General features: G+C 38.0%; 3 protein-coding genes across 3 annotated transcripts; 1 reads left to right on the forward strand and 2 right to left on the reverse strand.

Annotated features, from left to right (window-relative positions):
* The first annotated feature begins 484 nt into the window (after positions 1-484).
* mettl5 (methyltransferase 5, N6-adenosine) lies at positions 485-6,153 on the forward strand. Its single transcript, XM_084725173.1, has 7 exons — positions 485-734; positions 819-933; positions 2,360-2,544; positions 4,363-4,445; positions 4,859-4,910; positions 4,984-5,033; positions 6,036-6,153. Exons 1-7 carry the CDS (start codon positions 635-637, stop codon positions 6,075-6,077), a joined length of 627 nt encoding a protein of 208 aa, XP_084581299.1. The 5' UTR covers positions 485-634; the 3' UTR covers positions 6,078-6,153.
* On the reverse strand, positions 5,696-15,304 carry ssb (small RNA binding exonuclease protection factor La). The gene is made up of 12 exons (XM_084725172.1): positions 15,153-15,304; positions 13,970-14,036; positions 13,768-13,871; positions 10,206-10,380; positions 9,481-9,588; positions 9,261-9,364; positions 8,274-8,345; positions 8,145-8,187; positions 7,912-8,052; positions 7,638-7,821; positions 7,384-7,515; positions 5,696-6,252 (listed from the first exon to the last, which is right to left on the reverse strand). Exons 2-12 carry the CDS (start codon positions 14,027-14,029, stop codon positions 6,173-6,175), a joined length of 1,203 nt encoding a protein of 400 aa, XP_084581298.1. The 5' UTR covers positions 14,030-14,036; positions 15,153-15,304; the 3' UTR covers positions 5,696-6,172.
* Positions 15,305-16,739: 1,435 nt separating this feature from the next.
* On the reverse strand, positions 16,740-21,729 carry klhl23 (kelch-like family member 23). The gene is made up of 4 exons (XM_084725175.1): positions 21,561-21,729; positions 19,764-20,993; positions 17,563-17,715; positions 16,740-17,482 (listed from the first exon to the last, which is right to left on the reverse strand). Exons 2-4 carry the CDS (start codon positions 20,986-20,988, stop codon positions 17,172-17,174), a joined length of 1,689 nt encoding a protein of 562 aa, XP_084581301.1. The 5' UTR covers positions 20,989-20,993; positions 21,561-21,729; the 3' UTR covers positions 16,740-17,171.
* Between the last annotated feature and the right edge of the window lie 1,882 nt (positions 21,730-23,611).

Consider the following 23,611-nt stretch of genomic DNA (forward strand, 5'->3'; position numbering starts at 1 on the left):
CCAGTTTAGTTTCCTAAGTGGGTTTGCTTGTTTCCGTTTAGTCTTAATTGTTTCAAACGTTTAGTTTGTTTGTTTGTTTGTTTGTTTGTTTGTTTGTTTTGTATTTATCTTTGTTTTATTTTAGGGCAAGAATATTGGCCAAGAATACAAACACAATACTTTGTGAAGGGAGTTGACTCTCAGTCATTAAAGCATCCCACTGTCAATAAACATATGCACAGATGTTTACTGTGTTGTGTGCTTACTATTTTCATTTAATGTTAGTTTTTCGTTTAGTTAGTTTTGATTTGGTTTTTGTTTTATTTTATTTTATTTTATTTCAGATAACTAAAATGTTTTTTTCACACCCAGTGTTCATTTTGAATGTAATTTTATTTGACTATAAATACCTTGTTACGGACAGTAAATTAACGAATAAAAAAAATGCAGGGTGGAACTACTATCACGCGTCCAAGGGTTAAAGTCGGATTGTTTTGGATGGTGCGCACAGCCTTGCGGAAGTGGTTCTAAACCATGCTCACAATAATACATACACAGCGATCGTAACAGAAGAATTAGTTAGTTTAGTTTAAACTAACTTATCGGAGTTGTCACACAGGGGACACGCAGGTCTTGGACACCACAGTCACCAGTAATGAAACTCAAAGAGTTGGAGAGTTGTCTGCAGCAAGTGGACGTGTTTGAAGACCCCAAAATCCTTCTTGAACAGTATCCAACCAGTCCTCATATTGCTGGTGAGGTGACAACGTGTGATCATGGGAGATTTTCTTTCTTTCTTCTTTCTTGTTCTCATAAACTTAAATTTTTTTTTTCAACAGCGTGCATGCTTTATACAATCCAGAGTACGTTTGATGACATTGAGGGAAAACTAGTGGCTGATCTGGGATGTGGCTGTGGAGTCCTCAGCATCGGGGCTGCGATGCTTGATGCAGGGTGAGAGAATCATGACATTGTTTTCAATCATCTCTGTCATCACATTTCAGTCAGCTTAATTCCCCATTCCCTTCTTTGTCCTTTCTCTTTATTTCAAACTGTCAACACGTACAGGGTCAAAAGGCAACATCAGCATCATTCTCACAAAAAAGTCAAATAAGCAATGGAAAAGTAGGGCGAAAGGCAGTATCACACAAAAAAACACAACAAAAGCATCAGAAATTTAACATAAATTAAATCTGAGAAAGAAAGAAATAAAAAAAATGAAATGCTGTAGTATGACAGAAAAATCACTTACAAATGTTCTGAAAGGTGTTTTGTTTTGTTTTGTTTTGTTTGTGAGGATTCAGTCGTAAGCACATTTTGTTTCATTCACTTTTTAAAACCAGAGATGTGTTGTTTTTTGTTCTTAAATTTAGATTTCTAAATATGGGATTTGGCCAGCAGCAAAATTTGATTAAAAAAGGAAAAATGTGTTTGCATCTTTTACACTATATTCATGGCAAAATGTTCTTAACTATTAAGTTATTAACATCTTTTCACAATTTGTACGTACACTTATAAGACCAAATAAATGAGAGCAGGTTTCAAGATGTAATTCACAGAAAAAGCAACTTGCATCTATGCCTCTCTTTAAGTTAGGAGAGAAATGTTTCACTAGATAGTTATGTAATAGTAATGAGTTGATCAACTTTAATAAAACATACTTTACCTTATTTGTTCGAGGTTACTTTTGTGGTCAGGACCAAATCTTATTCCAGTCAACATCACCCCTAAAATCAAAATCACCCTAATAAAATGTTTAAAGGGCAGAAGAGAGAAAGAAAAGTTATCCTGAAACAAAGCCCTAATTCTTACCTCGATTGAAGGAGAATCAAACCGTACCTAATGGGGACTAAATTGGGTAATAGCATGACACCAATAAGGGTTGAATGTTTAAGATTAAGTAATAATATGTACATACCAGATGGGATACATCAAAAACTGCAGAAATTTCATTTGGGGTTATGGGTTTACATTACATTATGACATTATACCAAGCAATTCTGAGTAGTTATACAGTAGTCTAGAGCTGCAATTATTAATCAATTGTTAAGCATGTATTAAATAAATTTCTAACTATTCTGAAAAATCCGATTGAGTCATTTTTAAAGTCAGAATTCTCCGATGTCAGCGTTGACTGCTTTATGACGGTAAACTGAATATCTGACATTTTAGGAAGTCATCTTGTGCTTTAGGAAACAGTGATCAACATTTTGACCATTTTCTGATATTTCATAGACCAAACAACTAATCGATTAATCAGTCATTCTTTATTAAGTAGCTGACTCACTAGTATAATAATTTTTTAAAAACAAATTATCATAAAATAATGACATGTTGTGACATATATGATATTACAGTTGTCCTTCTCCGTCTGCTTCAGTTTGTGTGTTGGCTTCGACATTGATGATGACGCGCTGGAGATATTCAGAAGAAACGCAGAGGAATTTGAGATTTCTAACGTGGATCTGGTCCAGTGTGACCTGTGCTCTCTGGAGGCAGAGGCTTATGCCAAAAAGTTTGACACAGTAATAATGAACCCACCATTTGGGACAAAACACAACCAAGGTGAGTGCACAGTTTAAAGAGCTACCAAAAGACAGAATTTTTTAAAAATGGGATAGTCAAAAGCAAAGATATCCTGGGTTTTAGTCCTATTGTCTTGGTCTAGAATACAAAAATCCTGGATCCTACAGTCCCCATAATGCCACCCAGTAGCATCATTCTGTAGGCCCTCCCTGTCTTCTCTCAAACTCCACGTCTCCCAGTTGTAGCGCAGGTTTTCTGTCGTCTCAAACCCAATCCTGAATAACTGTAATGACATCACAAGGGATTATTTTTTCTCCTACTCTTTGTTCTGTTCACATCATACAGGATGGACTTTAGGGATGGGAAGATTTCATGTCATCAGACAACTGCTCGTGACTAAAAAATGCTTACCCCAGGATCCACATACTGTTTTGTACAGTGATTTCAACCATATCTCATGGTCTTCCCCTGTTAATGTTTAGTATTTTATTTGGGTTAATATACTTTGTAGAGGCTGATGCTATCAGTTCAATAAAACATAATGCATATTGTTTTATTATTTATCACTTTTATAGGCTGTACTTCAAGTATATTTGATACTTTTTCTTAATTCAAGTACTAACATTGTTTCTGTTTATGGTTATTTAGAATTATTAAAAGTTACAGTACAAGTTTACCTTTTCAGTGCTCTGAAGACGAATTCAAAATGTGACACAACATCCATTTAATTTGTGTTTACTTACATTGAACAACAGATTCTGACAGAGATGAGACATCCAAATGTGTTTTGTTTTCAGGCTTTTCTGTAGTATCTAGTGCACATTCAGATATAATAGAGTTCCTGTCATAATCACAATGATGGACTGGTGCTATGATTGCCTGAACTGCACATCAGCACATACAAAACTGTAGAAATGTTGCCAGACCCCAGATCAATTGGAGACCAGAGTTCTGTTGCCAGATATGATGGTGACATCAAACAGGTCACTTCATACATGTATTTAGGGGTCCATACTGATAATAATCTTAGCTGGCACACGCAGGTTGCAAGTGTCTTTCTGAGAATCCATCATCGCCTCCTTTTTTCTTCAAAGACTAAGAGGTTTGGGAGTCTGCAAGAATATTATGTAGATTTTTTTTATAGACAATACAGCCAACTTTATGTTATGGTATCACCAGCTGGTTTGGGAACCTCGCAGTCAAATCTAAAGCTCAGTGTTTCAGTCTGGTGAAGATGGCACTTCTCATGTGTTGAACGCTGAATATGTATTAATGAACTTGGGAAGGAGGGACAGGGTCCCTTTGTGCCAACACAATCACTCAATCACAAACACTCATTCATTCCTCTCTCAGTTAAGCTCATTAATGGGCAAATAATGGAGGACAGACAAAAACACAGGAGGCCCCTAAGGTAACTGCAGTCACACCATCTGCTTATTTGCTGTAAGCAGTGTAGAATGAAAGTTGTTTTTAATTTTTAATCCATGCACTGACATGGGTAGGATCATAGTAGTGTGTATTTGAGGATGTACGACAATGTGTGAATATGCAAGTGTGTGTGACATCTGTGGGTGACTAATTTGCAGAGCTAATGTTTTCCATGTGTCATATTTAATGTCTGGTTTGATGCAGCATTTTTTTACTTTTATCCAAGACAGTTTTCAAGGCAATCATTGCAACTCCCATTTAACACGAACATGGCACAAGAAAGCTTTCCAAAGCCACACGACATTTAATGATAGCTTTCATATGCTGAGTATTTCTCCTTGAGACAAATATACTGATGCGGATTGTCCCTTTAAGCGCAGCCCTATTGAGTTACGCATAGTTTACGTTTGTTTTTGTTCTTTATTGAAGGCATGGACATGAAGTTCCTACGGGCCGCTTTAACGATGGCAAAGACAGCAGTGTATTCACTTCATAAAACATCAACACGAGAGGTGAGTTCAGTATCAGTCAGTCACATTTGTAGCACTTTGGTCTTAGACCGAGCTTTTGAGGAAGGTCCTAGTCAGTTTACAAGTCTTCATAAGGAAATTGACTGTCAGTTGCAACTTTTTAGTCTCTGATTGCTGACCATTTAAAATTGCATTTCATTATTTTCTGTTTAAAACTGTTAGTTATTAGTAAGGACAGTGATTGTCCAGTCAATGAAAAGGTCAAAACTTGAGTAAAACTTTTGCCTTCGAACCACAAATAAGATTAAGCTCCACAACAGTCAAGACCAAAGTCAAATCTCAAGCTGTCATTTTTATGACTTTGATTTATGTCGCACGTCTGGTATGAAGACGGAAATACTTGACGTCTCATGTCTGGTATGAAGGCTGACATGTAATTCCTCATCTAATTACAGCACATACAAAAGAAGGCTAAAGACTGGGGAGTGAAGATGGAAGTAATAGCAGGTGAGAATAATACAGTGCAGCATCTTCTGTACTGCTAAAACATTCAGACGCTGACTGTACTCGCTCTTTACAGAACTGAGATACGACCTGCCAGCATCTTACAAGTTCCACAAAAAGAAATCGGTAAGCTAATATACTCTGTCCACACCGGGGTTTCTGCAGGTTTCAGTAAGTTAAATTCACGACTTTTTAAGACCATTATAACTGTAATTAAAGCTAAATTTAATATGCATACTGGCAAAAAAGTACGAAGGATATGAAGGGCCAGAGAACAATACTGGGGGAAGGGAAGCGTCTGCTGGTGGCTTTTTACTCCAACTTTACATTTTTCTGAATTTCCATGGGACTCTTATGTCTTTATACGTCTTGCACAGGCTTCATCCAGGCACTAAATGCATTGTTCAGATCTTGTTTGAATTTGCACTTAACCGATTAGATAAAGTTAACTTTATCAGAAACAATTTTAACTCGTTGCTTCTAGAGGCAGCTCTTTTTTTGGCGAGAGAGAGGAGGCATCATGTTGGCGCTCACACTCTGACTGGGCAGCACAGATCACATTAGTTGTTATTGGGTCCATGTTGGTTTTCTTTTGTAGTTCTTACAATGTAATCAGTTTTTTTCCCCAAAATCACATTTAGAAGCAATACAACTTTATAAAAATAATGTTAATTGCATAACCCAATCCATTTTTAAGACCTGTCAAAGTAGTATTTTCTTTTTGGAATACTTAAGGACCTGCAGAAATCCTGCTATACGTTTCACAAAACACATTCAAGCAGGTCCGATTTTATTTTTATAAATGTTTTATTTGATATTCACATATGCAAACTTAAAAAAAAATTAGCAAAGCAGATGTTCTCATCACTCAATGTAGGAAATCTACAAGGAAAATTAACACAATGGCTGACAGATTCTAGATGTCACTGTTTGTTACAAAACCAACTGATTCAGGTTCAGGTGAATTAAATTACTGTCAAAGAGCATTATTTATGTTGAATATGATAAAATCAGACATCTTAAGAAGAGACACAAAAGGTACACAAATAATCTGAGAGGCACAATATACACAGACTTAAAAAGGCTAAATGAAAACTGACGCCAAGCTTTGCCAATGTTGTTGTCTAGGTTGACATCCAGGTGGACTTCCTGCGATTCTCCCACGTCTGACGCTTTCACTGGAATGGATTTCAATTGCCTCTGTGTTTTCACCGTTTTTAATAAATGTTTTCAAAACAGAAGAAAATCTGGGTGTGACTTTGTAACTAAGATCCATTTTCGGTTTTGGCAACCTTTGCTGCGGGACCATCAGCATCTTCTAGTTCTCTCTTTGGGGCTGCAGGTGCTGGAGGAAAAGCACAAAGTAGATACGATTCGATTAACAATGTTAAATCAATATATGTCTTGCCATCATACCAAATTTTGAACAGGCATGAAAACTGGTTAGGGGTGAGAAGGATGCAAGGAGGCAAGGGAGTTTTGTGCACATGCTTCCGCTGTTTTTTAGTAAGTTCCTAATTGCTCATTTCTGATGATTTTGAGGATTACTATGGCATAAAATAACAGAATTATAAGACTGAAAATGCAAAGTAGTACATGTTATATATAACATCTGTTTCTTGAGTCTTTTTAAGGCCTTTTTTTACTACCACTCTGAATTAAATTTAAAGCCAAAATGACTATAATGGCAAAAGTGTTACAGGTATAATGGAAAAAATGGATTTTAAGTATTAACCAAGTACATATTGCCTGGAATAGGCTTAACCCACTTGTATTTTGGATTCAGCTGCCACTCACAAGTTTTTATAGCAATCATTTACAGCAACAAGTGTAGCTGTTGTCAACTAAGCTAATCTTATTTTCTCTGTACTGCCTCTTCACTGTGCTGTCTCTGTTGTTCACCCACTCTGCTCTGTGTGTGTGTGTGTGGAGGAGTGTGTGATAAATTACACCAAGATGGTATGTATTTGACAGTTATTTATGGCGTTACGGTGTTTTTAAAATCCAATGAAATGACAAGAAAAAATTAATACTTTTGTTGACAAAATTCAAGATTTGTTAGGCCTCCATTTTAGAGTTTTAAATTCAAAACTTTTAAGACCCCATGCTCAACATCATTATAATTGTGCTTTCACGCTCTTCAACAAGCAGCACACAAGTGTTAATTTCAGTGAAATGCTGCTGTAAATCAGTATTTCTTGTGCACATTAACAGCCCTTTAACATCTCTCGCTTCTCGCTCTCTCAATTCCCTCAAGTTCTGTGACTGGCATGCCCTACTGTGGACACTTTGTTCCTGCTCGCACACAGCGAGTCACAGACTGATTGTCTGCGATCATGTTGTGCTCGAGGTGAAAAGTGACAAGCAGAATTAAAAATTAAGATATATCTGTCGTCAGATCTGCACGAGAATGCTAGCGATTTTGCTGGAAGGTGACGAGTCTGAATGCCTGTTTGAAGCTCTGAAAGATACTTACCATCATCTTCATCATCACTGTCAAACTTCGTCTTTTTGCCCTTGTACTGAGTTCTGCCGTGATCTCTGCCGTGATCTCTGCCACCTCTTCCCCTTCTGCCTCCTCTTCCTCTGCCACCTGGTCTTCCTCTCCCTTTTAAGACACACAAGATCCACCAGTAAGTAATCATAAATACAGTAATTTAGTAATTTATCTTTAATAGTTTGTTTTGCATATTGTTTCGGATCAGCTGCTAGTTTGAAAATCATTTTTACCTCTGCCTTTGGACTTGTATGATTCTTGCTGAGCTTCGATTATCTTCTTCAGTTCCTCTTTCTCCTCGTCTCCCTCAAGCAGCTGCCATGTAACGTCACTGCCCTTGATTTTTAATTCCCCTTCGTGTGCCTCTTTGGCCTTGTCGAACGCTTCCTTTGCATTCCCGTCAAAAAGGAGGGTGCCCTAATCAAAAGAAGAAAAAAATCACTATTTTAATTCTGTCACATCTTTTTACACCGAGTATGAGACTTTAGTGGTGGGGAGTTTATTTACCTCTTTGGCTCCTCTTGTAAAATCAACCCACTTTATCTTGCCGTGGCCGGAGAACAACTCATGAAAGTCTTCTCTGGAGACATCTTCAAGCTCTCCGGAAAACTTCAATAAGCAGCCTGTCTGTTCATCCAAAAGCAGGCCCTGCAACACAAAAGACAAATTATCATTACTGTGACCACAGCCCATCCCAGTGAGAGAGCTTCAGCTTGTAAGAACAGAAAGAAAGATCTTACCATTTCTTTTTCTTCTGCATGTTTCTGCTGCTGTTCTTTGTCCCTGAATAACATTTTTTTAGGAAGGATGAGTCATTTTTCACAAGAAAATGTATGTTTTTAGGACAAATGTATCAGTCGCGTACTCACTGTTTAGCTTTCGCTTTTGTCTCTGCTTTGAACTGTTTTCTCTCCTCTGCCTTCTTTGCATGGTAGTCTTCCCTGAAAGCAAAACAGCAGTGACATGATTTACATACAGAAGCCACATTTCTACCCAAATGAACTTTTAGTCCAAGGAACAACTTCTAAAAAAAAAGTTAAAGGGTTCTGTCAGCCTGTTGTTGTTGTCTGCATTTCCACGGTGGGAAAATCAGGCAAATTCTTCTGATGCCACGAAAAAGCAATGGCTGGTTTTACGTGTCATTTTGGGGTGCAAATATAGAACAACAATGACACCACAGTGTTTCCCCACACAGACTATATTTGGGGACTCTTTCAGCATTTTTATTTTTTCATCCATTGAGAGAACAAAGCTATGTGGGTTCAAGTAACTTGGTCTAGTTGACTACCTCTACACGCTCTGCTTCATTCTCTATTGAAGACAAAGCCTCTGTATTCTATAGTTTAGTAGTAGTAGTTCAAACACGGGGCTGTCAAACATGGCTGTGGTGAGCTTGAGTTGACATTAGGTACCGTGCAATCCAACAGTTAACTTTCATGGCAGAAAAATATCCAGAAAATCTATACAGACCATCCCTACTGTAAAATAATTCACATTTAATCTGTCCATTTGTATTGCCAATCTGCTGGAAAACAGTTATTGTTCCTGACTGATTGTAAACCCTACAATAAAATGACTACTTACATTATTTATATTCCCAGCAGTGCTTAACATTAAGCCCCCTGAGCAGTTTAAACAGCCCACAAATCTGTTAAGTTCTGTAAAGGTCTTGATCTGGGTTAAAGCCCAAGAGACTAGAAGGGTGGAAAATCTTTTGCACATGATACACTGATGTTCTCTGTCCAAATCAGTCACATTGAGCAGAGTAATTAGTATGTTCATGTTTGTGCTTGATCTTTTCCGATCTTGTACCGACTTTATTTCTCAACAAGAACACACCACCACCCTGAACTCACCTTGATAACACGAGCATCTCGTTGTCTTTGAATGATTTGATGTCTGAACGTTCAAGGAACTTCTTCGATGTCTCCTCTGTGTCGAAACAGATGAACACTGATCCCTGTAAGGAAATGAAGTGCGGTCATTAAAAAAAAAAAAAATCTCCCTAAGTAAACTGGGGGCAAAAATTGGAATTGTTACATGATTTAATATGATGTAATAAATAATTTAATGTACCTTAAACTGCCTTTGCAGGTTTCTCCTCATCTGAATGTTTTCTATGGTGCCTTTGCCATTCAGCCAATCCTGAATCTCATCCAGGGTCGTTTCGAGAGGGAAACCTTTCTAGATGAGAAAATGCAATAATATTAGAATGTGACACAACAGAACAGTATACTCAAAGTAAAGAATAAAATCTAAATGTGCACAATGGAAATTTTGCAATGCATTACAAACATTTGACAAAAAACTATGCATAGTTGGCCCAAATAGCGTCATGACAAGCAGACATTCACCAGGAGAAAAAATATACACTTCACTTCTCAGTTTATTAGGTACACCTAATTAAAACTGATGCAGCCCTGCAACAAAGCCTACCTTCATAAGGGATATAATGTTAGGTTTTAGTTGAAACTGTGTTGATTTAACTATATGGGCATTTAGAAGGATGTGGTGCTTTGAACTGTACTGCATCATACTCTCAGGTGTTGTCCTTCCCGACTCATATCAATCAGGGTTTGGCTAAAAACAAAAAAAGCCTCTTTATTCAACAGAACCATAAACTGCAGTCTCCAAAAACTAAACATTACTGCCTTCATGAAGGATTTACTGCAGTAGTTTTGTATCAGACTGAGTTAGTTTTAGCTGAGTGTACCTGATAAACTTGTATCTGCGTCTAAATGACATAATCTAATGTAAAAGATCCACGTTTCATTTAAAATGAGCATTCAGAATAAACTTACAATGTACACAGATTTGTGTTTGAGAGCGTCTCTGTAATCATCATTCTGTTCGGGTAAGGGCTTGCTTGGAGACCTCCTGACTTTAGTCTTATCTTCACTGATCTCCAAGAGGCCAGTCTTTGACTTCTGGAGAGCGGAAACGATGACGCTGATTTCTTCAGTTAAAGACCTCAGTCTGGGGAGAGAATACAGACTTTTCAACATATACTCTCAACTGAAAGGGTGAAAAAAATCAAGATCAGTCCTGCTGTAAGAGTATGAGTAAACACAAATGGTCTACATGAGCAGTGTAAAACTGGAATCACTGCATAACACCTAAAGTCTTTGTATTGTCTCAGCCAGATGTCATGTGTCACCAGTCACTCATAACCGAGATTTTTTCAATATCTGCAGGGCTCAATTTTTAAGGGGAAATGGAAGAAATAAAATCACACAGGAAACTGAATTATTACTGCAGTCCTCTGTCAAACAATTAGGCTTGATTAGAAAGTAGAACAGCTGACTCACACAACTTCAGTCGTCATAAATTACAGATTTAAAGACTTTAAACATTTGGATTTTTCCAAGTTGTTAATAGGAGGGTCTCTGAGTCTAATGGCTCTACAGGAATACCTCTTTAATTCAGCAGATTACTTTGTTTATAATATGACTGCTTTTGTGTCTGCATGTAGTAGATAAATATAATCTGTCTGGTAATGAGTGGACTTCATGGCCAGGGTGAGAGCAGCCTATCCGGGCACTTTGCTCCTGACTCATGCCTTGCCATCTTTTTGCTTGAAAACAACCTTTTTAAGTTTGACTGTCAGTAAATACAAATTCAGAGGGCTTTGGCAGTTTAAATGCATATCCTAAAGTAAGAAATCCATATTGCTTTTTACCTATTACAGGGCTCAAGATTTTACTTGCTTATGGCAAGTAAAATGTCATTTGGGCAAGTAAATCTCACAACTCACTTGCCCAAGAGTGAACTATTTTGATAACTGATTAATCCTTTCAGTAATTTTTCATGCAAAAACGGCAGAAAATGCTGTTTTCAGCCTCTCGAATATGGCAATTTCCTGCCTCTCTCTGTTTATTATCATATTAAACTGAATATCTTTGGATTTCAGACTGAAAAAATTAGACCACCTTTGGCTTTGAAAAACTGAGATGGACACTTTTCACAACTTTCTGCCATTTTATGGATGTTGCAGCCCTAGATTAAACATAACAATTAACTTAAGTCTTTGTTGTTACTTAATAATCACTAATAAATAAAACAATTAGTACGGGGCAAATAAAAATTGACTTCAGGCAAGTAGATTTCTGGTCCACTTGTCAGACTAAGCAAGTGGAAAAAAAAAAAAATCACATTTAACCTTATATCATGAGCCAAAATCCTGTGGTCAGTCAGGTCAACAATGTTCATCTCTGATAATCAACAATCAGCATTGAAAAAATTTTGAAGAAATAGGGATCTGCCTCCACATGAACCAACCAGGCACATACAGCCCATGTTTAAGGTTGTGCCATATACTGTATTTTCACAGTAAAAACTTTAGTGACACCATCACTAACACTCTTCTGATTCACTTTGATCTACAGACACAATCAGCACACACGTCATTTACTCAGTAACATTGTTAACTAACCTGTGATGAAGTGTTAGACAAAGATACACACTCTGACTGACCGCTTTTACAGTGCTTGTTTTTACCCAAAAGGGGGTGTGGTTGTTCTAAAGACACGGACGTGACGTACGGCTGCTCTCATCCATCCACTAATCTTGTCCTTCTTGTCATGAGTTAAGCAATGGGTCCACAAACTGATTAGTCATCACTGTCTCTTTTTGCTCAGTCACAACCTCCAGTTTTCCACTCCTCCCATCAGCTAATTGAAAAACTCCACACCTCAATATTGCTTCTTGAACATTGCTTTTGGTTGATTTTTTTGCCATCTTGCAAATATTTCCTCATCAGCTGTTAAAAGCAAAAACATAGGAGTGGGTACGTTCCATAAATTTTTTAAACTACCTTTGAGAGCTTTACAATCGCTTTGCGAGTGTGTAAAAAGGCAACACTGCTGAGATCTATGACAACCACTGTTGCTTTTCCATAATAAAGAGAAATACACTGTTACTACACTCGTCTACTGTAGATTATCTTTAGACTCAGTGATGTGACACACTCCATGGAGGTTGAGGGTGTGGTGAGAATAGCAGAGAGACACCCAAACAATACAATAATAGTAGTGTTATTTCCGGTAAACTCTAACATTACAGATCAAGCCACCCCGTTATTACATGGACTCATCTGCCTCATTTTAAGATCCTCCTCCACGTTTGTCTCAGCATGCAAAATACAGCTACAACTCTCTGGAGGATGGGCACGAGAAGGACTAGATGAGCACTGAAGCAGAGACTGTCAGATTATTTCTTATCATCAGTCAGTTTTTATTTATTAATTTGCTGCGGCTAAATTTTCTGTGTTCGGCTGAATAACTGGATGCCTGTGCTCAAATTTCGGGAGTCATACTGAGCACACAGCTGACCACAGCAAAGAAAGAAAAGCTAGAACTTTATTTAAGTCAGAAAAGAGCAAATACAAAATATCACTAAGCTGCAGCAGCTCATCCATTATTTATTGACAATTCGATTAATTACCAACAACTTCGATAATAAATTGTTTTGAGTAATTTATGAGAAAAAAAGGCCAAATTATGTGATTTCAGTTTCTTAAATGTGAAACAAGACATTTGAGGACGCTGACTTGAGGTTTGAGAAACAGTGATGGACAACAACTATTCTACTATTCGAGAAAATAATCGACGAGTTAATCAAAAATTACAATAATCATTAGTTGCAACCCTAAAGTGCTTAGCCAAAATTTACATATCGGCAAAATTATACACAGGCTAACAGTAATAATCATACATGTGTATGTAAAGTGACATATCGCTTTGCATGTACAATATCAACTCTGATGTACAGTTAAGTGTATATGGTTAATTAAAAAAATGTCCAGTCATTAAGTGCAAGATATTGCATGTTATGTTCTATTATTGTACATTATGTTCCATAGATCAGACTGTTGTCAGGATTGTAAATCCACTGAGAGACAGTAATCCAGAGAAAAGCGAGATTAAACAGAGCTGAAATGGAGGCTGGAGCCACCTCAGCACCTCATGCCTCTGCAGTCCATCTCTCCGCATGAGGTTGATGAGTTGTAAAGTTTGATTGCCACAGGAAGAAATTACTTCCTGAAGTGTTCTGTGATGCATCATGGTAGTAAAGACAGTGTTAAGATGTCTAAAGATACCTAAATTAAAGAATCAACATAATGTACACCAAACACTGCAAAAAAAAAAAAGGACGCTGTCTCCTCTTTCAAAGTGAAAAGGGAATTTGAAATGTGTTTAAGACCTAATTTTATTAATGAAACCATAAAATTTGAAACTCAACTCTAAAAAGTGCTGAGTATATACAAAGAATAGCTATCAGTGAATTAATGACTGATAGAGATAAAATATGAGTACTTACTGTTTCCCAATAGTTAAACAGAGAATGTAATAAAGTATAACAAACCTGTTGAATTTAAGCATCGTCTCAAGAGTCACCCAGCCATCATCAAGCTGCAGCTGTTCTTTGAGAAACTTATCTCTCGGAAGGTTGTGATCCCCAAAGTAGTACTAGAAGGTGGGAATGAAAGACAATTTAGAGCTGAATTCAAGCGACTTTTGCAAAATATAAAGATAAAATTCATAACTTGGAAAAAAATTAAAATAACCTCTATTTGTTGTGCAACTTTCATCTCAGTTGGAGTCATCTCTTCTTGATTTTCGGCCATGATTGCTCTGTAAAGAAAACAGTAACCAATACAATTTGGAAAAGAATCTTCTCAATTAAAAAAAAAAGATTACTCTTTGATGGATATGACACATTTATGTCACTTTAAACATAGAAGCACTTAATCAGTTAAATACGTAGTACACAAAAATAATTACTGATGGAATAGATATTTTCGTGAGTTTTTCAAATGTATTGTTTCTTATTGCTGGAGGTGCTGAAAAAGATATAGTTTTTATGTTTTTATATTTTATAGTAATCAAGAACGTGCTGCACTCTTCCGGGCCATCAGCAGCAACTGCAGTTCAAATTTGGGCTTAACTGTGTGTACTATTCTGTGATGAATCAGTTTATAATTTGTTAGTTTAAAAAAAAAGATCCCAAATAACATTAAGCAGCTGGTTGTATATATTGAGCAGCTTGACCCAGTAAAAATGAAGTCAATTTCAAAGTAACAACATGTGAAAAAAAATGGCATAGAACTAGCGTGAGCAGTTTTATTCTGATGTCATGCTGCTGCTTCTGTTGTCTAGTCGTTTCTAGAAGGTAACCCCAGACCGGGGAGGATCTCGCGAGGTTGACAGTTTTCACCCAAGCCTTAATCTTTCCACAATCCTAAACAAGGGCTGTTGTCCCCAAACCTATCCAAATCTAAAATGCAGCTTCGTCGAATTACACAACAAGATTGAATTGATCAACGTGTACAATGGATTAAACAGCGGGTGAAAATCTCGCGAGAGTTTCACAAATCGACTGTTACCTTCCAGACAAATCCTAGCTAGCTTGATAGCTACCCTGCTAGCAGAGCTGAACTTACACGGCGCAGCTGTGTGTCCATACACTAAAAGCCAAGTCACTCAGGTAATTGGGTCAAGCCAAGTTAACAGGACGTGTTTTATTCAGTGTGATACTTAGTTCGCAATAAACTACTTTAGCATGCCATGTTAAATGAGTTATTTAGTTACACTCTGCTTAACTCCATTCTAGCAAAAGCATGCTGTTCAAACATGCTTCACGAAAATGTGTATTATGTTATTTTGTAAACTATACAGAATATTCCCAAGGTGATATATAAAGAAACAATAAAAAAAAACCTTTACAACACATTAAAAACTTACACTTACGATTCGCTGAGTCTGTGCTAGCAGCAGTTTTAGTTGTTCAAACCAAAAGTCCTCACTTCTCTGTCCGCACGCACGTTGTGGAACTGCGTGCTACGGAGCACAGCGAGGACCAAAAAGAGATGTGCGCAAACTCTCCCCAACAGTCAGCAGCTACAGGGTGGACAGGAGGATCTGATGGAGGTCACAGACAACCCCAGGGTGTCGCTGTGATTCAATGTAACTGTAGGACAGCAGTCAGACTGCAGTGATCATAAAACATGCTCTCATTCAATGGAGGGTGTGTTTAAAAGTAGTCACGTGGATTATATATATATTTAAAAATACTCATACATGTTCAATTACCCCAAAAATGAGTTAATTACAGTAATCTGAGCAATTGTAATTAGTTATTGGCAAGTGATGAAATGTCATTTTACAAATACCACAAATGTGAGGTATGTTTGGTATTTATTTTTTCCCCCTAAATCTATTTATGGATATTTTTTCTTTTCTTTTATGTTTTTAAAGCATTTATTTTCATTTTTACAACATATTCTTTTAACCCTTAACTGGGCAAGCACATATAAATATTTGGGGAAATTTATCCTTTGCTATTTTTTGATGTACGTGGGCTAACATAACAAAATGTCATCATTCATTTTATAAAATGCGATATATAAGTTACCTCCTGAGATACATTTCCCATTTAAGGGTATAACTTTAACATTTTCCCTATTTTTTAATAGTTCATGTGCAGACTTTTAAAACATGTTATAAACAATCAGTTGATTTCTTTCTTTCATGTATTGTATACTAAGTTAAAAAGTGAGTAAAAGAATATTACTTATTCACATAATGAATGCTTGAAAACAAATCTAATCATTGAACAAATAACAAGCTATTAACATTTGTTAACAAAAAATCTAATTCCTGTTTCATATTATCATCTCCCTTACACCGGCCATATCCTGGCAACCACACTGCAGTTCTCTCAGAACACAGTACAACTGTTTTCTCTTAGGAACCTTAATTAACATTTTGTAATGCCCTCTAGTGTGCCATCCAGTGGAGAAAATGGGATGCAGTGCCATGTAGGCTGCCCTATACGGGCTACATGGTTAAAGGGCTTAATAGTTTTTATTACAGAGTGCAGTAGTAGTCACAAATTTAAAAACAAATGTAATCTAAACTAGGTACTGGAACTGAAATGCGTTACAAACATTTGGTGCTCTGGTGGATACAGCTGCTGCCTTTTTTCACCCCTATCCAGCCATGATATTGAAAGTTGCTAAACAAATAAATTTGCCTTTCCTTAACACTGCAACCATCATCAACAAACTCCCAAACTACTTATATAAAAGTTGACAGTCTATGCCCTAAATATATCATAACATTCACAAGTTGTAGGATGGAGCCAAGCACAAATCTCAATGCCTAAGAGGCTTTACCATTGTAAATAACAATTTGTTCATAATGACTTGCCTGGTTAAATAAGGGTAAAATAAAAATAAAATAAAATAAATAAATGTGACTGTTTACATGAGATGTGACTAAACTCATATTATCTACTGGACCTTTATGCAACGCAAGGAATAACTCAGGCAGAAATCACATCATAAAGTAATGATTTATTTAATCAAATAGCAGCGTCGTGTTACAGTTCTATTATAAAAAAAAAAGATTATTTAGAGTGCTCTAGTGCATCAGTAGTCTGAGGTGGATTCTGTACAGGCTATACTGCATATAAAATGTATTTGAATGATACTAAAGTATGGTCATCTTCTTTGCTTTCAATCTATTAAAACAGAAATATCTAAAAGCAAACTAAAATCTTAATTGTGAGGCCCCTGAGCTTAAAGTGTAATTGCTTGTTCTTCATTATACTCACAGTTTGGCATTTGTGTAAAGGCAGTTATCCAGTGCAAAACGTCTTGAGTGACAGTGTACCTGACATTTGCAGACTCTGACAGAATGCAGTTCACCGATTGATCCATTTGGCACAAAAAAGACAACAACATTCGTGACGATAAGAGTTTAACACTATGCACTGAAAACGCAAACACAGCCGTGTGACCTGGCCGGGCTGGGCAGAGTCCCCACAATCTCCCAAGAGTCCAGCCGAGGGTCGTATTTCTCAATGCTCTGCAGATAAGTCCCTTTGGAGTAGGAGTACCCCCCTGTTACATAAATACACCCATTTATTACCACAGCTCCACACTCCATCCTCCTCTCCTTCATCACTGATATCGGCCTCCATTCGTCTCTCTCTGCGTTGTAGCAGTCTGCGATAGTCGTCTGTCCACCCACCAAATACAGCATGTTGTCCAGAGACACAGAACACAGCCCGTACTCTGAAAACACAGGGTTTTTACATCAGAATATACAGTATTCACCACATTTGTTATACAAATCTCTTCTTTTTTTTTCATACCTGGATGTGGAGTTATGGTAATGATGCTCCACTCGTTGACATCTGGCCTGTAGACTTGGATTTTCTCATAGGTGCAGTTTCCTCTGTACCCATAGTGACCTCCGCTAACATAGATTTTTTCTCCCATTACACAGGCAGTGGCATTTCCTACACCTACAAAGGAAAAACAGAGGTTATGTGTGTCATTTGATTAATCATATAAATGGCTTGTACTTACATTAATTGATTTTTTTTTTTTTTTGACTACTGGAAGCAGTGGAGCAAGCTGTAAACACAACACTGACATATATAGTGGATATGGCAAACTTGTTAATAAGCATTTGCATATCTTGGAAGAGGAAACAGAAAAGGAAAGAGAGAAAATAGTTCCTACATGGAATCATGATTTCTGGAAAAAGACATTGCTGTTTAAGTAAAATCATATCCTTGTGATTTTGGGGTGAACTGTTCCTTGAAAATTAAAATACTGACTTGTGTAGCTTTAAATTGCAACAACATACATTATTTTTTAACTCAATTACTCCTACTGAACTCCCCCAGGAGCTTACAGCTGTATCTACATTGAGGCCATGACCCAGTTGTTATGACAACTGAGTTATCTCCATGACAACAGGGCAAACTCCATCCACTGCGCTCAGAAAGAAGACTAACAAGTAGACCTTTCTGTCAAACTGCCAAGGTCAAGAATGAACCTTTAAGCTTATTTTTTTTTGTTTGTGGTGATTCCAATAAACTGTATGAACATAACCAGGTACATGGATAAACTTACAACCATTATCATTTATCAAGAAATGATACAAACAAAACGTATTTTCACAAAAGCATCAACTTAATGACTTTCAAAGTTCATTCTTGACCTTAGTAACAGCAGTTGAGACCACCAAGTCCCCTTTAGAAGCTGTTTCAATCGAATCACATGATCTTCATCAGCAGTTTGATGGTTAAGAATAAAGTTGAGAAACTCAGCTTTTAAGCCAACACGGTCAGGAAGTCCTTACAGTGCTTAGGAAAAAAAAAATCTACACTGCCATGACAACATCTGCTGACGAAGATCATGTGACGTGACCAAAAAGCTCTAGTACCCAGTTGTAATCGCCATAAGGATTAGGGTGTTGTAGGGGAAAAAACCCTTTGACCCTTTAATTTCCCCCTCAGCTACATACATATGCCCTTATGCACTGCTAAAAGTCCTTAGCAATCATTTTTAGGGACACATACCCGTCTCTTAAAAGTGAAATAATTTGTGAAACATTAAGTAATGGCTGAATTTATGTTGATTGAAGAGGAGGACGAGATGCCAAGATGCATTTTTTTTTACGGGAAAGAAAAAACCCACTGCACTCTATGAGCAATGTGTACCTTATTAGACAGCGTAGATTTGACATTGGCAAACTTTGTAGATAACAAGCCAAACGTTAACTCTGTGTCATATATTTATGTTACCTATATTGTTTTATTGAAACTCAACAGTTTTGTCAACTACTGTTGATGTTTGTCTGTCTCCTTTCTTGCTGTCTCAATAATATTTTCAAGTTTCTTCATCACTTTATCTACGGTTCATTTCAAAGCAGATTTCTCACATCAGTCTTGTCCATTACTTGTTGCCACATCCTCTCCTTGTGTGTATTTGTTATGGCCTGGTTAAATTTACTTTGGATTATGTACGTGTGCTTCCACATTCTTTTCTCTCCAGTTTATCTTTCTTTTTCTTTTTGTTTCTCTTTGTTGACCATTTTGGAGACGCTAGCTCACACAGGCTAAGGCTCTAAATGTAAGTGAAGTGTAACCAAGGTAACTGAAATGCAGTTTTCCTACATTACGTCACCAACTATGACTAACGTAAGAGGCTTTATGCAAAACTCCTGAAGGCTATAGCTTGGGAAATGTTTTGCTTAAAGGAACAGTTCTACCCAAAATCAAAAATATATTTTTTCCTTGGCCTTTAGTCATATTTATCCAACTAGACCTTTTGGTGTGAGCTGCAGAGTTTTGGAGATATCAGCCACAGAGATGCCTGCCTTCTCCCGATATCTCCTCATCATTTTTTGGGGTGAACTGTCCCTTTAAAACTTAAGTTGGTTTATGCGACCAGGCACAGAACAGCTACCAAAGTGACCCTGTAGTGTGATTGTTTTCTCAGCACTAATGTGTCCTGTCTTCTTCAGTTCACTGATGGATATACCACTTCATATTCTGCATACCTTGGATCATTTTGGCCACAGGGAACCATTTCTTTTTCAAAGGATCATAAAATTCAGTCTCTTGCTCTGGAGCTCCTCCTCTGTAGCCTCCGATAGCATAAATACAGCCATGCAGAGCCACGGAGCAGTGGTAGTATCTGGCTGTGATCATGGGGCAGCCCTCGGTCCATTCATCATAGTCGCAATTATAAACTGAAACTGTGTCCAGAGCCTCCACAGTGTTTGTCCTGTAACCACCAGTCACATAGATATTTGCTCCCAGTAAACTGACGCTGTAGCTCTCTCTTGCAGGATCAGGCATGTCTTTTCCTTGCACCCAGGTGTTGCTGACAGGGTCCCATATGTGAACTTCACACAGAGGGTGCCAGTAGTATCCACCGATGACATACATGCTGGAAGACATTTTTCTGCTTGCAGACATCTCCTTGCCACTGGACCTTAAAGCCTGAATGATCAAAGATTTAAACTTCCCTTCACTGTTCAACAAACACTGTCTGCGCACCTCTACAGTAGCCTTGAAGTAAACCTCATCCACGTCCAGATGGATGGAGCGCAGCAAGTCTGCAGCGTGCTGAACGCGACTATCCAAGTCGTGTGTCACCCATTTGGCCACAGCATCTATCAACACTTCATCCCTCTGCACAGTGAGGCTCTGAGCAGCTAAAATAGATCCCATCCTCTCACGATCCAGCTCCAGGAACTCCTCCTGCAGAACGAGCTCCGTGAATCGGCTCAGCATCACTCTGCGGGCCTCCCTCTCCAGGCCGGTACACAGGTGCAGCTGTGCAAAAGCGTGCATCCCCAGGCAGTTGTCCACATCCAGGTGGCGAATGAGAAACTCCTCACATGCTCGCTTCACAGAAACAAACTGAAGGAGGTCTGCGGCCTCCAGCAGGCTCTGCACGTTGCTCTCGGTGATGCACACCTGAGCAGTGTACACATAGTTCACCAGGGCGCCCAGGACCCCGCTGTCCACCCCGCTCAGTTTGATGACGCTGTTCGACCTCTCCCTCATATCGGCCGTGAACATGACCTTGAAATAGGAGCTGCGGGCCGACAGCAGCGCCTTGTGGCAGTGAAACACCTGTCCGGACTCGCCACATTGTAGAGAAACATCTGTAAACAGCCCACTGATGTAGAAATGCCTGAGAGCATCCAGGAGCTCTGCTGCATGGTCCCCATCACAGAAGTCATATGTGTAGATTTCAACTTGCTTATGTGACATGGTACCTGTGAGCAGAGACAGACACAAAAACATCAAAAAGTATCTTTCTAACTTTGTGGGTTCTAAATAAAACCCACTACAAGAACCCACTGAGTGTGCTCCAGGTAAAAACCCATGGAATGTAAAAGGGTTCTTGATAGAACCCCCTGGGTGGATTCTAGATAAAACCTGTGGCATATAAAAGGTTCTCTGGAGAGCCCCTTGGGTGGGTTTTTGTTAGCACCTTGAGAAGGTGGAATGGTTCTAGATAGAACCCACAGGGCTCTGGGTGGAATTAAAACACCATAGATGCGTCCTCTGTAGGACCTCTCAAAGGTGGTCCTGGATGAAACCGTTCAAGATATTACCCTTTATGTTGGGGTCTTGGTAGAACCAAAAGGGGTTCTCCTGAACCCTTTATGGTTCTAGTTAGCACCTTTATTTCTAAGAGTGTATGTGAGGAAACAGACTAAATCAAAATATGTCCAGTTAGGCTTTTACAGCCTGCTGCATAGAAAAACAAAGCAACATTCTCGTTTCTGTTTAATTGCAGGATTGCAGACGTGTTTTTATTCATTCAGCAGCAGACTTACCTTTTATCCTGTTTCCATGAATGCTCCGTACAGATCAACACCGACACTCCACAGTGTCCTCTCTCTCCAAAACACATGAACCTCTATTTAGCTCATGAGGACGGTCGCAGGCAGCTCCACTATCCTATTTTGGTATTTGTGCGCATGCAGCGAACATCCCCCTCCTCCTCCTCCTCCTCCTCCTTGCTCTCCTGCAGCACGCTCAAGTCTCCACCACCAGCAGGTCCTTGACAAAACCATTCAGAGGATTCATCCCAACACCGCTATTTTCCTCCCAGAGCCTAAAAATAACCCTCCGTCCGTCCGTCCGCACAGTCCCGTGATGCGCGCACGGACGGCGCATTAGTGAAGCCAACAGGCGCAGAAGGATCCACTCACAGAATACAAATCTTATACAAATGAGCATCGCCTTCACTTACAGCACCACAAGGAGCCACTGCGCCGTTCACTATTCATGTTTTCGGCCTCATTCTTGTCGTTGCCATGGCATTTTGAACCCAGTTCCAGTGTGGCCAAGGCTTTACTTAATCCTAACGAGGATTAACAGCACAGCGCATAATATTCATTCACTGCACAGGATCTCAGAGATAAGACTGCAGGAGCTGCACTCTGCACACAGGAGAGTCTTAAACATAATGCACGAAACAAAGGAGAAAATGTGCTCAATGAAGGTCATTTCAAATCATACAGGGGGAAACCTGGACTTAAAGGGACAGTTCACATTTTTATTTTCAGGTGAACTGTCCCTTTACATATTAATAAAATGTATTTAAATGTTAAGAACAGTCATATTGACTAATGACTCATCTCAGAAGGGCACATTTGTATACCCCAAAATCACGTGCGTGGAGACAGTTCTGATCATAGACTCTGGTGTAGCAATAAAATTGCTTTTAAATTAATATTTTGTGTTATTTTTTATTTTTTTTAGAAAGTCCCATGTAATAAGTATTATAATGTACAGTGAGCAGGTCATTATGACTAAATAAACCCCTTCAGGTTGATTTAAGACTCAAGACCCCTTGGCTCTGACCTACTCACTGTACTTTATCCTTTACATATCAAATATTGTGATATCGCAATAAGAAAATGTGTCAACAATGTACCAGACCGTGACCACATTTACCATGATACTACATGTTTAATTATTTGATAATTTCTATTTCATTTTATAAAGGGCAGCTTCAGACTGCTGCGTAGTTTTTGTTTTGCAATTGTATACACATAATTCAAAACATTAAGTTCCTTCATGCTAATTTTTTCCATATGCTTAGGTCATGGCTTTATTTTATCTTATTTTTGTTTAAGAATAAAAGCAAAAGTAGTTCAAGTAAAAATGAATTTTATACAGGAAAAAATGCTGCACACATCAGATCTACCATTTGTCATTTCTTTTTTGTTAATATCACAATAAACATCATATAGTGGAGTTTTTATTGTGATATTATCGTATTGTTACATCCCTCTTACAGGGGTGTCATCCCAGACAATAACCGTGCTACTTAAATATTTAAATACTGATATTATGTTAATACTACACATGAAAATATCTTTAGGCTTTGAGGATGTTTTGTTTATGAGTTCATCTGGTTGTCTTTTCATTACCCATTAAGTGTAACTGCGCTTCTTGTCTGCTTTTGTGCGCTTTGATTACAGTCTCTCTTCACCTCAACCTGTCAAACTATAAACAAAGTTGACTTCAACTGATAACACTATCATTAAGGTTTTTTTCACTTTTTTTTTCTTCTTTAAATATCATGATAATTGTTATCCTGAATTTTTTTGGCCACAAAAACCAGATATTGTGACAGCTCAATCTACAGTATCATCTGACTTTACAAACTAAGAATCTTCATCATCTGTTGTACAAAACATCTTGTGGTCAGTTTTCTATCAGACATTGTGGAGTTACTATGTGGAATGACATGACATGTACGTTTACTGGATTCCTCGTCATTGTCTGTGTATAAAAAGAGACTTTAAAATGCTTTGCTGTTAAAAACATGATTAGAAGAAAGGGGGACTACACTCAGAAAATGTTGCTCATTCTT

This window comes from Lutjanus erythropterus, chromosome 8 (genome assembly GCF_056507025.1).
Source record: "Lutjanus erythropterus isolate fLutEry1 chromosome 8, fLutEry1.hap2, whole genome shotgun sequence".
In the NCBI taxonomy this organism is placed as follows: domain Eukaryota; kingdom Metazoa; phylum Chordata; class Actinopteri; order Lutjaniformes; family Lutjanidae; genus Lutjanus; species Lutjanus erythropterus.